Source organism: Genypterus blacodes, unplaced genomic scaffold, assembly GCF_046128005.1.
Source record: "Genypterus blacodes isolate CSIRO-AG114 ecotype Tasmania unplaced genomic scaffold, CSIRO-AGI_Gbla_v1 ptg000076l_1, whole genome shotgun sequence".
Classification (NCBI taxonomy): Eukaryota; Metazoa; Chordata; class Actinopteri; order Ophidiiformes; family Ophidiidae; genus Genypterus; species Genypterus blacodes.
In genome coordinates, this window is record NW_027466885.1 from 8,146,726 (window position 1) to 8,164,156 (window position 17,431).

Genomic DNA, 17,431 nt, shown 5'->3' on the forward strand with positions numbered 1-17,431 from the left:
TTCAAATTGTTAAAAACATTTTCCGATTAATGTAAAACAAAAAGAGAAAAAAATTAACAAGAACTGAAAACAATTGCTGATTATAATTATTAATTAGTCTGATATTGATTTCTAGTCGAATGTATTGCTTGCAGAGTTACGGCGGTCTGGCGCGAGCTCAGGTGACGTCACGTGGACACTCCCTTTCTCCCAGTAGAGAAAGATGGCGCCCACACACGTCCTGAGATGCTGTCAACGGGGCTTAGCATGGATACCTGTGATTTTTATCGCGCTAGTGGTCTGCTGGTCGTATTATGCCTACGTGGTGCAGCTTTGTATATGTGAGTAGACGCGCTTAGGCGGCTTTTGTGTCTTTAAAGCCGCGTAAAGCTGAAGCTTTCACGGTAACGTCCACTGCTGGACAGCAGGAAGTGAATGGGACTGTAGCTCAACAATGGCTAATTTACTCTTAGCCACCTTAGTTCTGTTCTGTCACATTAAAATCACAAATATCTACAGGAAAACTTTCACATTGCTATTTTGGTTCTCTCCGTCGCGTGTGTGTTGTTTTGGTCTGCTTAGGGCGAATGAAAAGGCTCGGTAATTGTTTGGCAGGCTGACGGGCTAATTATTCATCCTGTAACTACGTGAAATAGCTTTGGCAACGGTGAGATAGTTCTGCTTCAGCAAGGGAAACATCCGGCCTCCATGAAATAGACTGAAACAGACTGGAAATGCAGTGATTGTGGCTCCATTGTGAGTGATGTGCGTGTGACAGCAGCCTGGTTATGTCGCTTGTTTTGGACTCGAGCTTCACCATCATTATCGAATGTTATTTCTCGAATCGTCACTGTGGAAGAATCGCCGATTACAATGATGATGATGATAATAATGACAAACAATAATGAAAAATCCAGATTTGATGCAACAATAGCGCAAACCCTACACACATTAGGGTGTTTTTAGTTACAGACTGACTCAAAATGGTTGAGATGGTTCAGTGATGATATAAGAGTTGATATGAAGATACATGTGGTGGCAACAGTTGGAAGATGAGTCGAAAGATGATTTTTCCATAATCCGTAAAAGAATGTCCATAAAAATCCAGAACATGTACGTTTAATTAGTGTATGAGATCAGAATCAGAATAGCTTTATTCACCAATTAAGTTAACACTTAATAGGAATTTGCTCTGGTCCTTGGTGCGTTAATCATATAAAAAGACAACAAAAAACAACATATAAAAACAGCAGCTCAGCAAATAATTAAATTAAACACACACTAAATTAAATAAATTAACTAAACTGAATACTGTTAAATAAAGTAAAGGGGTTTAGTGTGTGGTCTGTGGAAGACCTGGCGTGATGAGGCCCACTGCAGAGGGAAAGAAACTGGATTTGTGGCATGAGGTTTTGGTCCTGATGGACCTCAGCCTCCTGCCAGAGGGTAGGGTTATAAACAGTGTCAGGGTGGGAGGGGTCGGCCAGAATCTTGCCTGCCTGCTTCAGGGTCCGGGAAGCATACCCGTCCTGGAGGGACGGCAGGTTGCAGCCGATCACCTTCTCTGCACAGCGGAGTTCTCAGCTCCTGCTCAGCGGAGATATTGGGAATATAGAGTAATTTGCCAAAATTAATGCATGTCAAGAGATAACTGCCAGTGTTCTTTATTTATTTTATTTTCCTATTCAGACTCCAGTTAAACCCATTGTTACACTCTAATCGCTTTAAAGCTTGACGATGTCTCCATGTTATCTAATGTTTGTTTGTTTGCTGTCTTGTCTCTTACAGTCACCATCCCCAGTATAGGAGAGCAGAGTAAGTATCCCAGAGCGTGTTTGAATGGGGTTTCCCTGAAACGAGCCAATTTGATACTTATTGGTATTATCACCCTTAGGTCCATTGAATAAGCTCTATGTGTAATTAAATCAATTTGGCACAGATAACACACACTGTCACTCTCTTCCCTGTAGCACTGACTTCGGCCCTTTCTTCATTCAACCTGAGCTCTCCTCTATTACAAATTTGCTGTTTGACACTTTGTGTTGACACTGATTCCACATCCCGATTAACCGCAGCAGCCCCTTAATATCACTTTGTAAAGGTCAAGCGCGTGCATGTGTGTGTTATAACGTCAGTGTACTTGCTTACATATCGGCTTGTGTGTGTTCTTGGTCCTGATGCCCTGCTTAATATTTCCCTCCAGTTGTCTACCTGATTTTCTTCCACCTCTCTTTCATCATGTTTGTATGGTCGTACTGGAAGACCATCTTTACCAAGCCTACCAACCCCTCCAAAGAGGTACAATAACCCTGCCCGCTCAATGTGTGTTTCTGTAATCCCCCCTCGTTGTCGTAACTCTTAACTTCCCAACCGGGTGAGCGGATGTTTTCCTTCACTCTCTGTGTGCCGATCTGTTCCAGTTCTGCCTGCCCAAAGCTGAGATGGAGCGCTATGAGAAAGAAGAGAGGCCCGAGTCCCAGCAAGAGATCCTGTGGAGAGCCGCCACCAGCCTGCCCCTGTACACCCGCACAGGCGCTGGAGGTGTGTTTGGTGTGATTTCAGTTTTCTTTTTGTCATTGATTGTCCAATAATAATAACCCTTTCATTTGTTGATACCATGGTGACGCAGCAATCCGATACTGCGACCGCTGTCAGGTTATTAAGCCGGACCGCTGCCATCACTGCTCAGCATGCGACATGTAAGCAAACCATCATCTCTGAGTTTATTCCTCTGTGAAATGGGATTAGATTCAGCATTGATCTGTTAATAACCTGATTTCTCTTTGCGTATATGGCAGGTGTGTGCTGAAGATGGACCACCATTGCCCCTGGTATGTATAAACAAATCCAATATGCTCCTGTAACACCATAAAGATTGGAAATGGATTTGATTGGACTCCACTGTGTAGATTAGAGCAGTGTGTTTTTCAACCTCTGAGCCAAGGCACATTTTTTACATGAAAAAAAAAATCCTGAGGCACACCACCAAAACCTTTGTTGGGGGGAAATTTGCGATCTGAGCCGGATGGCTCGCAGACTAATTAGGTGAAGTTAGATCATTTCCCACGGCACACCTGACCATCTCTCATGGCACACTAGTGCGCTGCGGCACCCCGGTTGAAAAACACTGCTTTAGAGCATCGACTCTGAGCCAAAGCTTGTACCTTTGCTCTGGTGGCCTTTCTGCTGTGGGAGGAAGTGACTCTCTTGGTTGGTCTTTTGTCTCCAGGGTGAACAACTGCGTGGGGTTCTCCAACTACAAGTATTTCATCCTGTTCCTGGCCTACTCGCTGGTCTACTGTTTGTTCATCGCCGCCACTGTCCTGCAGTATTTCATACGGTTCTGGACAGTGAGTACCGACACGCAGGCACGCTCCTCACCGCATGTGTTCACGCCGTACGCGGCCGGATTTGACCTTTTTCCACAGGATGCAGCCCTGCCCGGGCTGTGCGTCCTGCGTCGGGGGGGTTGTGCATGGTGCTGACCTCTCCTGTGCTGAGCTGTTGCTGCTCCTCTGTGTTCCATGTCCTCTCTCACCCTTTCACCCCCTGACCCCGTCTCTGTTTCCCCATCCTGTTATCCCTACGTCTCACACACTGGCTCATTGTTCTCCCATCTCTTTCTTTTCTTTCTTTCTTTCTCTCCATTCTGGACACACATGGTGCATACACACACTGTTTTCTCCAACCTAACTTGGCCTTGACTCATGTTTGCCCTCTCTCTCCCTGTCTCTGTCTCCGCCCGTTCTCTCCCTCTGTTGCTAACCGGACTTGTCTCTGTTTGTACAAAAGCTTTGCCGGAGGAAATCGGCAGAGAACTGTCCAAAGGTAACGCAGCAAACCCTTCAGAAGTCTTCACTGTTGCCGTGCCACATCGCAGTTGCCATGGTTTTAATCTCGACGTGCATGCAGTGCTGTTTGTCGTGGCGTGGCTCACCTTGACACCCTTCGTACTTTTCCCGTCCTCCACCTCTCTCGTTCTTTCTCTGGCCCTCCGCGCCTGACGCCTGCGAGTTTAACGGCTCCCTCTTCCGTTCCCTTCTTCCAGAACGACCTGCCGGAGAGTCACGCCAAATTCCACGTTTTGTTCCTGTTTTTCGTAGCCGCCATGTTCTGCATCAGTATTCTCTCCCTCTTCAGCTACCACCTGTGGCTTGTGGGGAAGAACAGATCCACAATAGGTAACACACACATTTTTCCCCTTTATTTAACACAGAAGTGACATCCAACAAATAAACGGAGGGTTGAATTTCTTGTGTGTGTGTTTTTCAGAGGCGTTCAGAGCTCCAGTCTTCAGGACAGGCTCAGACAAGAACGGCTTCTCTCTGGGCTTTCAGAAAAATATTGCTCATGTCTTTGGAGACCAGAAGAAGTACTGGTTGCTGCCCGTCTTCACCAGGTAAAGGGGACCTAGCTATATCAGCACTTCAAAGATTCATTGTCACATCCAGAGGCCCAGATTGACGCATGTGTCTTTCTTTCACTCAACTCAAGTTTAAATTGGCGGAGGATCATGACATTTCTCCCGCCCCTCTTTTGTCCTTTAGTCAGGGTGACGGTCTGACATTCCCAACACGGCTGGTCATCGCTGATCCAGAGCAGGCCGTGGTAACCATGCAACCAGAGCCCAATAAAAAGTGAGCGGCTGTCATGCGGCGACGCCATCGGTGATATTTAACACGAGGGCAGGGAAAGCTTTACTGTTTGGGAAGGGAGGTGACGCTTTTGTTTAACTTGTTTCCAGCGCTGCCGACGTCCCAGCGAGTCCCGTGAGCGAGTCCCAGAATCGCCTCCTCAGCAGCGAGCAGCACGCCAACAACATCGGAGAGCACGTGGCTAATAACACGCTGAAATCAGGTGGGCTCACGATTCACAGACGGAGTTAACTTTGATCCGATCTCATCCCGTGATGTTTGTGAATGAACTGTTATACTCACACGTTCTGTTTGGCTCCACAGTTGAGAGTGAAACTATTGTAATCTCCATGGAGAGTGAGTCCTAACCAGGTGAGCACCAGTGTGTCACTTCTCTGTCTTGTTGTGTGTGTATACACCATTAAATGTCATATTTTCTGTGGAAAGGTTGATAGTTGATATGGATGAGATGCATGTGAATGTTTAAGCATGACATTTATTCATAACAACCTTATGTTTAACACTGATTTATGTCGTTACCCTTCTCCTGTATTCTCTTCCTCAGCAGAAACTCCTCAGCCGTCTAATACGATGCCTTAAGCAACGCAACAGTTTGTCACCATGGAAACAGTCTCCCATCGCGACCCCCATCCCCGCCGATCCTTCCTCCGTAACTATGGAAATGCATCTATTTTGCTCCTTGCGGCACAGAAATGAGTCGATAAATCGATCAAATATCAAACCGACCTGTCGGACGTGTAACACAAGCTGGTCCCCCCACACACACACACACACAGTCACATTCAACCATTTAAATATACAACATGCCGTTGATTTTATTTTTTGTACACTAAGCAGTCATTGAAGATGGAGGAGAACGTGCCGGAGTGCCGTAACCTTTGCCGTTTGGTGAGGAAACTGTGCCAAAGCCTCAGCAGAGAACCGAGCACAAGCTGGAGTTTTGTGATTGTGGTGAACTTTTGTTGTGTGCGAGTGTGTGTGTCCTCTACATTTTAAGATGGATGTCGTCAACCAAAACCTGGACTACAGTGCAGAAGACCCTCGCCGGGTTGCGGCTGGTGTTTTGGTTATCAGAGCACAAGACGGCGCAATTTGCACTTTCTCTCGATATATCAACGTCCATCTGACGACGCACTGCTTCTTTTCAAACCGTGCCCTCAAGCGCCGTGGGCTCAAAGGCTGCTCGATCATGTGATTTATGTTTTTTTTTTTTGTGTGTGTTTGCGGATATGTCTGTATTACAGGTGAAGCAGCAGGAGTGTGTGTGTGTGGGGTTGTTTTGTACCTAACGGGAGTAATCAGCTTTACGTGTGTTTGTGTGCCGCTCATGTATTTCACACACTTCTCTACTTTGTTCCTTAGAGTTAGAGTCAAGTATGCCAGTAATCAAGTGTATTGATTCAGTGATTGCCATTAATGTCACTCTCAGCCTACAATGTATTAATCTCACTTTTAATGCTTCAACCTTTACACCATCTGTTGCCAAATAAGGGCTGACCTGACAGGAGCTCTGACCTCTGAACCAGGAGTGTTTACAACATCAAAGCTTTATCTTAACCTCTTTGGTTAATGTCATCATAACCAAATGATAACTACCGGTCATTGTGACTCCACTTTTTCTACGGTTTAAAAAAAAACCCAACCCACCTGTCATGATGTCTGTGCAGTACCAGGTATTGACCGACAGGTGGCAATATGACCTCTGGTATTCTGCCCTCATTCAGATGAACAGTGATGTGTTTATTTCAACGTTTTGTTCCTTTATTTTCAGTCAGTAGAGCGAAATTAAATGGTTTTAATCTGTGCAATAGAAGTCACACGACCTCTTAGATTAGATATCAAAGTTGCACCCAAACGGAAATTGAACCCAGCAGATCTACAGTGTTACCTTCTATGATGTTCAATGCAGCTGCTGCTTGCCTGGTTGCAGTTGTCACGTGATGTGTGTGTGTGTGTGTGTGTATTAGGGAATCCGTGTTGTGACCTTGGACTGTTTTGAGGAGCTGTGATGTGTCTTGTGTTGAACATCTGGAAGGTGTTAGTGAGTCACAGGGGCAGATGCAGAATCTCCACGCAACCGGAGGGAAAGTGAAAGCATCACGAACGGGATAGATTTAGTTACAACAAACCAAACAGAGAAAGGTCTACTTGAATGTGTTATTTATTTATATGCAGTTTTCCCACTCGTGGTAGAGGGAGACGGACCTGTCTGAAGCCAGATTCCTGATGCCTCATGTGCTCGTGTGTGTGTACCTGATCTCATCCCTGACTGTCAGCTCCACACCTCGGTGATACACAAGTTTACAGCTGTTTCTATTGTGTTGAGTGAGTCAGTGCTGTTCTGTGGCGTGTTGTCGTGGTAATCATGCTGAATGTACCACAGGCGGGACAGCGAGGGTATTTTGATAAAGGACAGCTCGCTTTCAAGGTTTACCTTTTTAATCCCCTCGCTCCCCCCCCGTCCCCCGTCCCCCCGTCCCTCCAATCATGTGTGACCTTTCTGAGCCCAAAGTGTACCTGTGATAGCTCAGCGTTCAATTCCCAGAATCCCCACTGCGGTTTTAGGTCTCTGTCAGAGATCCTAATTCAAGCCAAGGTCCTGTTCTGTTCTGCTCATGTAGACGTAAACGTGTTGCGTCATTCCCAGAGCTTTTTTTTGTCAAAGAAAAGGAAGTAAATTCAACTTTTACACGCCTGACCGCTCTGTCTATGGCCACAGATTCTGACACATTTGAGCCGTGTTCTTTTACAAAATTGCCTATATTCTCTCTCTGGGTTGTTTGGCCTGGAGACTAAAGTGTGTGTGTGTGTTTGTAATGCTTCCTTGAGTGTTTTTGTAATGTTCTTTGTCTTGGGAGAAACGCCTCTGTGCAGCCATGAGATTTTTACATGCGCCTGTGTACATACATACATCTGACTAATGCTCAAAAGCATGGAGCTTAACTAAATGTGTTTTCCCATGATGATGATGATGGAGATTATGGTGTTTAAAAAAAAGAAATCAAATAAAAAAACATTGGGATTTTTCAGTACAGCTACTTTGAAATGGGCTTTACTCTGTTCAGTCTCAACTTTATAAACAAAGCCATAAACTCTCCTGTGAAAATGGAGGAAACATCCTAAAAATTTGTGATTTCAGTACATTTGTTTTAGCCTAACATACATTTAGCATCTGGATCCACAGTGCAAATGTTGCCGATCATGACTTTGCTTATTGCCACATTATTGCTTTTCTTTTTTGGTACTCTGTCCTATTTATAACGTGTGTGTATATACAGTATATTGCTAATGTAAGAAAAAGACTACATATATATTTTTCTTGTTTGATTAATTTTCCTGTTCCTATTTTGTGAATGAAGTACACACCTCTATACGATTAACGTGAAAATAACAATAAATCTTTTTTTAAACCTCCAGTCTAACTTTTTTTGGATTGGATGGATGAAATTATGAATGCCCTTTGGTGTTTAACCCTTATCTGAGCAGCTCACATATTGGTGTAAGTGTTAGTTAATCCACTGGCATCATTTAGATCAGATCCACATATTGAAGCACATCTTTTGAATTAGGAAATATGTTCAAATAGGTGTCACAAGTTTACGATTTGCAGCAAAGGTGATCCAGAAGTATAAAACCTAATGTTCAGTATATTTTCAACTATTGTAAATCTGTTATGTTGTGTATATTGCTGAAAGATGATCACAGCAGACCTGTAATTCTGTTAAATAATGTATTTTTTAATGATGATAGTACAGGTTCCGCTTTATATTATATGTATATACACTTTTAAATCAAATCAACAGACTTTTCGGCCTTGGCGGAGGTATGTACTCCCATATGGCCACACCATATCTTAAACCTAGAGGTACGAGAGAGTGAACAGTTTCTGAATTCCCACTGCAATTGTGTAAAAGGGAATAAATACTTGTTCAAGCCTGTGAGTGACAGGCTACAATAAGTATAAATTCACACTGCTTTGGTTTTTAATGCCACACAAAGGCAGTATTGGCACATAGACAATCACACAGTGGTAGCACACTGCTTCATGCCCATTATGAAGTGAGCTGACTGGAATTTATGAACTCGTCTGAACTGTTCCTCTCCATTTGACACGCAGGCCCTTCACCTCTGTTACAGTTTGTGCAAGAATTAACCTGCCGGAGGCTCTGTGCATGTTCACACTTTAAACTCCTCATTTCTCTTCCTTATGGTCAACAACAAGTGTGTGACTTGATTGTTGAGAGAGGAGATCCAGGTTTGGAACACCAGAGCATCACATCTGCTCTACAGATCTGTGCAGCACGCCAGACGTGATAAAAGCCAAGTCAAACAAAGAAATGTTATCAAACTTGGATGTATGATTCACTCTAATGCAAATCATTCAGCCTTTCATGTGTGCCGTTACATGTGTCAATATGTGATGTAGGCTGCCACGGTAAATGACCTCAGTGTCATTTACCTTTGAGGGGGAGCGTACAGTCAAACAAGCCAACCAGCACAAGGCCAAGGCAGCTGTGGCTTCACTTATTAATGGGAAAATCCACTCAGACAGTGATTTTGAACAGTAAAGGCATCAAAGTGTCTCCCTATAGGCTTGAACTAATGATGTCATGTCTTGTTATCTGAGATGTTAAGCGCTATGTTGGCGAGTGTTCCTGGACGCCACACTGTTGTTCATCACCTGTGAAGTATAACAAGCTGCGTCTTGTAATCTGCACATTTTAACGTAAACTCTCTCTGCTAATATGCTGATACAGACTTTCATTCTGTTCTATTCTATTCTATTCTATTCCTTCTATTTTTGTGTTTTTCCATCCATCCATCATCTATTTAATATGTTAAGGTGTGCCTTGGCATCATCATCATCATCACAAAATGAAATTGTCCAGACTTGGTTACAATGATTCATTGGTCTCACACACAGTCAACTCGTGTGTGTGGTACAAGTCAGAACACAGAGAAGAGTTGAGCAAGAACATTAGGCAAACATTTCTACTCAGTTCCAAGTAAAATCAACAGGCTTTCTGTTATCCAAGTCTCTGCAGGGCAAGGTTTTACTCCGAAGGACGTTCAAAGTAACATAAAAAAAAATTAGACACCTGAGGGCAAGGTTGAGCTCATTATGAAATATCAGAGGAGCAAAGGGCGATAAGTAGTTAGCATGTTTAAAAACTTGCTGTTATATTATTACATTTCTGGCTTTGATTCAGTGTTGTTTTGCTTAGTGTGAAGGTCACTAAATGCAGAGGAATGATTCTAATGAATGCAGATTTGTTGCAAATGCCTCACATGACCAAACCCCTTACACATGTTTCTATGGAAACTGAGGGCAGGCGAGGAGGAGGGGGGGTTGCATGTGATGTGAGTGCATGTGCTCTCTCAGATGCCTCCCCCACCCAGAGCACATCAGAGTTTACTTTTTTATCATTTTCCACTTTCCTCAGCAGATCAGACCAGAAATGAGTCAAGTCCCATCATGCATTCCCATTCCTGCTTATTTCCCAATAAACTCTCAGATCCATTTGTTAACTTCATCTACTTACTCATTTTGCTGAACTCTTTGTCCCCATTTGTTGACTTAAACTGTAAACTTGGTTTAACGGCATTTGCTCCATTCCTGTGGTTCTGAATTAAGACGTGAACCCCCCCCCCCCCCCCCCCCCCCACCCCACCCCCACACTCGCCGCGTTTTACGTCAATTAAGCGCAGACTGGTGATTTGTCGGAGGTGCTGAACTCGGATGACAAAGGAAGGCGGACCCACAGCTTTAGAGTGGAGTTTGTTTGGGGGGCTCAGTGCGGACAGGCAGGCAAACATCATCCATCCCCACTTTGAGGAAAGTGTCTCTGGAGACGAGACGCCGCGCAGACCGAGCGTCCGTGGATTTGACCGGGGAAGATCCGGAACTCAGCTCTCCCAAGTTTCGTGAGAAGTGTACCGACACCGGGCAGCATGAACGGATCGAACCGAACCGTTGACCCGAGCTGCAGGGACCAGCCTCCCGTCGCCATTGATATCATCCTCGGTGAGTAATGTGGGACTGGGGAGTGCTGGAGCTCCATGTTTAACCCTGACGACTCTGATTCCATCTTTCATAACTTTCTCCAACATGTCTGTTGGTTAAAGTTAGTCGTAGTTTAAGTCTTGGTCTCTGGTGAGATTGTGATCTCAAAATACAAAAGGATAATTTATTTTTATTCTGCAGATATTCAGGGGTACAGTCTTTCAATTTGTTATGGCTCTTTAAATGATGATGATATTTTTCACAACACTATTCCCCATTACCAGCAAATCTGGTGGTGTTGTTATGTGTGTTATTGCAGTTAAATATTTGCTAGAGTAAAAAGGCATCTTAAAAATGTATCTGTGATATCTGGGGCAGCAGGAAACGTGGAAATCCAGTGCTCAATGCAAAGACATGAGAGGCTGGAGGGAAAGTTTACATTACTGATCTAAGCAGCACAGAACAAGTCTAGCAGCCCTGTTTAGTGCAGTTATGATTGAAGATTTATTTCTGATCTCAGTTGGAGTTGAGATAAATGACAGAAACTTGGAGAACACTTCTGTTGGAGATCTGTTGTAGTTATGTTCTTGGGCCTTGATGGCCCAGAAATTTGTCTTTGTCCACCTGTTTTATGGGTTCACCAGATACTGTGTGTGCAGCTCCCCTTTAAGAGGAAACCCAGATTGTGTCGAGACTCAAAGACAAAACATTTAGTTTGAGATATGTGATATACTGTATGTGTTCACCTCACTTGACAGAACTTGATTCAATTCTTGGCATGTGGTTGCTGCATGATAATCAGTGGAATCGTCACTGTACATTTTTACGCTTGCATATTTCAAAAGAGAGGGCAAGTCTAACTTTCTTTCGGTAGACCACATGCTTAACTACTACAGTTTGATCGGCTGAAATTGTAAAGAAGTTCCTTCCCATTTGCAGATGCAGGCACAGATCACTTTTGAACTGAACTGCGTGTTGTGTGATGCCCTCCCTGATTGAAACATGCCAAACTAAATAGACTTTGTGCTCTGACCCTGCATTGATTGCAGTAAAAAACACAGCTAAACTCCCTGGAACCTCCTCAAAGGCTTTGCTTGGTCCATTAACACCCATTTTGGAAGCACTGATTTGGCAACATGCTGTAGATTTGAAGTTGTACATCAAAGTCAGATTAAAGTTGCTTGCAGCTGCTCAACACAACACATGAAACCTGCTTCAATTATGAAAGGATTGCACAAATTATGAAACCTTCTATTCATTATTTGTATGTAATTAATTTTATTATACCTTATTTATACTAAGAAAATAAGTAATTGTTGTCGTTGGTGATTTCTGTGAACAGGGAGATTCATCTAATTTGGGACGCTGCTATAAAATTGCATTTCCTTAATTGTTTTCTGAAGCCATGCATGCAAAACTTTCCTCTACTTTAATATGGGCATCAACATCGTCTCCTAATGACAGATAATGATAGAGTAGCACTTCACTCATCACATAATGAAAATCTGAAATTTGGCATCATTCTATTTATGATGTCTGGCTTTGATCGTCCTTGTAGGCGGCTGAAGCTTTTGTGCACATGTGCAGCTGCAATGATATCACTTGTTTTGGAATAAAGTACCAGAGCATGCAAGGACAGAAATAGTAACTGTTCGTTTGTCTTAAGAACAAACTTGTAGACAATTATTCTAAATTTAAAAGGATTTATAAGCGGGTAAACAGAAAGCATACGGACGACCAGGCTTCCAAGTCTGTGTGTGTTGTGAGTTTAACTGGTGGAATACCAGAGAGTAATTGGTGCAAGATGCCAAATCTGTTGGAAACAGTGTAGCAGTTTTGTCCTCTTCTTCTCCAGAAAGGCCAGTGTGAACAGTACAGACTCAATGTGTCCATATGTGTTTACTGGTCCCACCTCATTAGCTATTCCCAGAAATGACGCCCTCCCTCTCTCCTGCTACCTGCCCTCCCATCTCCTCATCCTCTTCCCGTATCCCCAAAGACCTTACGTGTGCTTCTGAGAAACGATTTCTAAATTTAAAGTCTGAGGAATGCACATGTGTCTGTATCAGTTATGTTAGAGGTGGCACATCAGTTGTTGCACTTTAACCGCAGTAGCGAGTGTGTTTTGTGGGCAAAAACAAAAGAATAGGCCATTGTTCGCATTATGAGAGCAGTGAATGGAAGACTTATAGACTGCAGTGATCATATGACCACCAAGATAATAAAGAAGCTGGATATTCCCCAAAAAATCATGTCTATTCTACAATGCAATAATGTTCAGTGGAGATGCATCGCAAGTTAAAATGAGTACAGAACGTTGTGTTATAATCATTTGTTTGTAACGTTTTCTTTGTGTCTGATTCACTTCCTGATAAAGGTTTTCCTTTCATTTCTGACTCATTTCTTTCAAAGTAATAATTTAAGCACCTTACTCATCGGCCCTTATCTGTAACTACTTTGTACATTATGGATCATTATGAGCATCAGCACCCCACCTACATTTCACAGAAACTGATTTCCACGTTCTTTTGTTCATCCTTTACTTGATGTTGATATCAAGTAAAGGATGGCGGCCTATATAGCTGATTTGCTGTCATGCCTCTCCAGCGTTGGACACCTTTGGGATCATCCTGTATTCCGTGCTGACCTTCATGACAGCCGTCTCCCTGCTGGTCTTCATAGAGGAGTGCATCTACATCTATAGGAAGATGCCTGCCAATAAGAAGAGCATCATCATCTGGGTCAATGGAGCAGCACCGGTAAGCGCAACCAACCAACCAACATCTGTCTCACCTTCTGATGTGTCCAGACAGAAAAAACATTGATATTGTTGACTGTGAAATGTGTCGTCGGTTTCGTTTCCTAGGTAATCGGCACCATGTCGTGTCTGGGGATGTGGATTCCCAGAGCCACCATGTTTACGGATATGACCTCTGCCTGGTGGGTCCCCGCCTACTCGCCTCACACTGGGAAACTTTAAACCCTAAACCTTGGAGGATCAGAGGATCCCAATCTGATCTCATGCTATAAGAAAGTTGATCATGTCAATAATGAGTGAAAATCATGATTTTCCATCAAAATGTAAGAAGAATTTGTCAAATGCTGCACCCTAGTAGAGTACAGCTGCACACAATAGCTGTGAAATAGTTACAGCTAAGCATTCAAATTGTTCCAGAATTTGAGACAAAATGTTAGATCAAAGATTATGATCCATGTGAGATGAATTGGACCAATGAGGACGTCCAGAGTCTGAGTTGTGGTACATTTAGTTCACGTCCCGTGTAATCTGAAAATCTTTTAATAACATCCGATTTAAATCTTCCTTGACGCTTGTCATCCTCTTGTGCTCATTCGCTTCTTTTTCCATCGATTGTCGCAGCTACTTTTCCATCGTGGTCTTCAAGTTCCTGGTCCTTATGCTAGAGGAGTTGGGTGGCGACAAGGTGTTTCTGCAGCGAGCTGGGAAACACAGGCTGAAGATCAGCACAGGGCCGTGCTGCTGCTGCTGCCTCTGTCTGCCTCACGTGGCCATCACACGGTAATGACGGAAAAACACTCCCAGAACACACACAGTGCTTCGCAAAAGTTAATTTGTGGCACATCTTACTTTCATTTTCATTACTAGCCAAATTTTGTACAATATGTGCTTGAGGGAATCTCCAGCAGAAGCACATTTTGTCGTTTTGGTAACAGCAGTGAGTTTTGTTGGATAACTCCCGACTGCGCACATGTGAATTTAGAAATCTGAATCCAGGATCCCTGGCAGGCGCGCTGAGTCTTCCTCAGAAACCCCTATGTAAAAGTTTTTTTTCTCTGAGAAGGTCACATTTTAAGCATTTGATACGCTATAACTTTATTATTGTGCAATTCTAACTGAAACATCCTGCAGTGCTAATGAAAGGCAGACGCAGTGGGAGTCTGATGTGACGATGTAATGATGTTTACTGCCACGTGTTGAGAGAGAAAAGTTCTTGTCAGTTTAAGTGGTCAGACATGTGCTCGGATCCGTTACGTGCTTTTCCACCAACTATAAGCTCAGACATCCAGTATGTACACATCACGTTGAACACACTCCTGGTCGTTCAACTCTGCACATTGTACAGAGCAGTGTCATCATGGCTGGATCCTCACTGGCCGGGGCAAACCCACACGGATGATAGATGCCGTCAGATTCTAAATTTGGTATTGCAGCTTTACGTGTCTGCCTAGAATACTCGTTCATATTTCCCCAAGCTGAGAAAACGATTAAAATCCGGTGCCCGTCTGGAGCCCCCAGGTCACTGCCTCTGCCCCGGATTACAGCTTGTTGTGTGTTGCTGTCTCCATAGGCAACCTGTCTGCCACGCTCAGGGAAAAACACCATTTGTAACGCTGTGCTCCAATTCAATCATGCATTCACTCAGGACAAACGCACCTAAAACCTGCCCCTCATACACAATGATGAGGTTAATCATCCCGAGACAATACATTTTTTATTTCCCTTTCATCTGCCACCACTTTTCTCATCGAAAACTTAGTGCCAGGAATATCTGTGAGCTGCAGATCCTTTTGGGTGAAATTAAAAAATTATTTGCATGCCCCAAAGGTATCATCAATGACATCATCAGTGTATCATGTAAGAACAATCGTTTCTAATGGTGTTTACGGGCAATAAAGTACCAAGGCCAGTGTGAGATGAATGGAAACATCCTGCAGGACCAATCTACTAGCTTGCCACCTCATCGCCAGCTACTGTTATTCAGTTTCCTCTGTTCCTCCTCCAGGCGTTCCCTCTTCCTGCTCAAACTGGGCTCCTTCCAGTTTGCCCTCCTGAAGATTGTCTTCACCATCCTCTCTATTGTTCTCTGGACCAATGGGACATTTGACCTGGCTGATGTGAGTTGGTCAAATGGAAAAGTTGAATAAGTTGTAGAAATTCCCCAGAAATTGTCGATTTTTTTGTATTGCACGTTTCTCTCCTTCACATTCTCGTGTGTGTGTGTGTGTGTGTGTGTGTGTGTGTGTGTGTGTGTGTGTGTGTGTGTGTGTGTGTGTGTGTGTGTGTGTGTGTGTGTGTGTGTGTGTGTGTGTGTGTGTGTGTGTGTGTGTGTGTGTGTGTGTGTGTGTGTGTGTGTGTGTGTGTGTGTGTGTGTGTGTGTGTGTGTGTGTGTGTGTGTGTGTGTGTGTGTGTGTGTGTGTGTGTGTGTGTGTGTGTGTGTGTGTGTGTGTGTGTGTGTGTGTCAGTTGAAGATTACCGGAGCTGCTATATGGATCAACCCATTTGTTGGCATTTTGACAATCATAGCGCTGTGGCCCGTAGCCATCATGTTCATGCACCTCAAGGGAGCCCTGAGCACCTTGAAGATCATCCCGAAGTACGCCATGTACCAGGTAAAGAACATGAGATAGTTTAAACACATGTACATGCATATTTAATATCTACAGCTGTTTACACACCTTAGAATGTACAATAACCAGTGCTGCTCTATATGGCTGAGTGTAAGTAAACAAGCAATTCAAACAGCATGTCAGGTTGTTGGGCCGTCATAACCTTTTACAGGATTTTCCAGTGTTCAGTTTGATAGGATCACCTTTCTTTGTGTGTGTGTGTGTAGCTGGTGCTGATTCTGAGCCAACTGCAGTCAGCTATCATCAACATCCTGGCTATGCAAGGAACCATTGCCTGTGCTCCACCGTTTTCCTCGGCAGCAAGAGGATACAGTGAGTCAACATTCGTCCATGGTTTTCTCTGTAACACAAACCTCTCTTACACTCTTTCTGTCTCTCACACACACACCACTCTATACCTCTCTCTCTTTTCAGTGATGAGTCAGCAGCTGTTGATCCTCGAGATGTTCATCATCACACTCGTAACCCGTCTGCTGTATCGCCGGCAGTATGATCCCTTACCTGTGGAAGAACTTGATGACAATGAAAACAACAAAATGATCATAATGCCCACAAGTGCATAATAACTGTGTGTGTGTGTGTGTGTGTGTGTGTGTGTACGGAATATATATTATATATAATTATATAGAAGAGATTATATAAGCAAATATCAATTTATATCTTTTGCTGATGTACACATTAGGGTTGCATATTTCTTTAAAGCTGTACACAGTTATAAAGTATTTCTCTGGACACTATTTGAAATTTCAATTTTTTTTCAGACAGAATGGCTATCTGGTTATTTATTTCATCATCTTTATGTAATTGCTGGTTGTACTTGAGCTGTATTTTACTCTTTCATATACATTCTGTGTGACTGTCACAGTTAAACATCTGTAAAATGTCATTTTAAACATCATCAGAAGATTTTTCTAATTTGACCGTGTTGTGCCTTTTATTGTTGTTGTTTCTATATTCGGCCGTTAGGTGGCAGTAGAGCCCAAACTTTAGAAGAAACCAAGAGTATGTGTGTATGTGCATATAAAGAAGTTCAATCTTGTTGTGAATGTTTAAGTTAAAAACGACACATATAATCACGTTCGGTCCAGAAATCAACGTGTCAATAATGTTGCTGTTTTTGATGAAAATAGTTCGTCATTTCAATCGAAAATGATTGACATGCCATCCGTCCAATCTGTTTAGAGGACCGTCCCACTTCTGTGTTTTAAACCAATCACCGTGGAGCATCAGTGTAGTGCGGCCAGTCTGCGAAAGTACGTGCTGTGCAGACAAGCTAACCTTGCGCTAGGAGGCAGGAAAAGAGGAGCTGATCCTTCACAGTAAAACGGCATCAAAATATAGTTTGTTGGGATTTGCGTTATCGTCTCTTTATTGAGTTAACGGATATCAAATCTGCATTTAATGC

The 17,431-nt window shown here is 43.3% G+C and overlaps 2 protein-coding genes across 4 annotated transcripts; both read left to right on the forward strand.

Annotated features, from left to right (window-relative positions):
- The first annotated feature begins 194 nt into the window (after window positions 1-194).
- Window positions 195-8,050, forward strand: LOC143006846 (palmitoyltransferase ZDHHC20-B-like). Of its 2 annotated transcripts, none has more exons than XM_076158171.1 (13): window positions 195-320; window positions 1,768-1,794; window positions 2,183-2,277; window positions 2,400-2,520; window positions 2,609-2,678; window positions 2,778-2,810; window positions 3,209-3,329; window positions 4,028-4,160; window positions 4,252-4,378; window positions 4,527-4,616; window positions 4,724-4,836; window positions 4,938-4,985; window positions 5,179-8,050. In XM_076158171.1, the coding sequence occupies exons 1-12, from the start codon at window positions 203-205 to the stop codon at window positions 4,979-4,981; spliced, it is 1,092 nt and encodes a 363-aa protein (XP_076014286.1). In that variant the 5' UTR covers window positions 195-202; the 3' UTR covers window positions 4,982-4,985; window positions 5,179-8,050. The 2 variants fall into 2 exon arrangements, with proteins under 2 accessions (XP_076014286.1, XP_076014287.1); XM_076158172.1 differs by having other exon boundaries at window positions 5,182-8,050.
- A 2,325-nt stretch (window positions 8,051-10,375) lies between these two features.
- slc51a (solute carrier family 51 member A) lies at window positions 10,376-16,941 on the forward strand. 2 transcript variants are annotated; one of them, XM_076158219.1, is made up of 8 exons: window positions 10,376-10,659; window positions 13,199-13,397; window positions 13,505-13,578; window positions 14,018-14,176; window positions 15,402-15,513; window positions 15,862-16,008; window positions 16,233-16,338; window positions 16,441-16,941. In XM_076158219.1, exons 2-8 carry the CDS (start codon window positions 13,290-13,292, stop codon window positions 16,587-16,589), a joined length of 855 nt encoding a protein of 284 aa, XP_076014334.1. In that variant the 5' UTR covers window positions 10,376-10,659; window positions 13,199-13,289; the 3' UTR covers window positions 16,590-16,941. The 2 variants fall into 2 exon arrangements, with proteins under 2 accessions (XP_076014334.1, XP_076014333.1); XM_076158218.1 differs by having other exon boundaries at window positions 10,378-10,659; window positions 13,246-13,397.
- The last annotated feature ends 490 nt before the right edge of the window (window positions 16,942-17,431 follow it).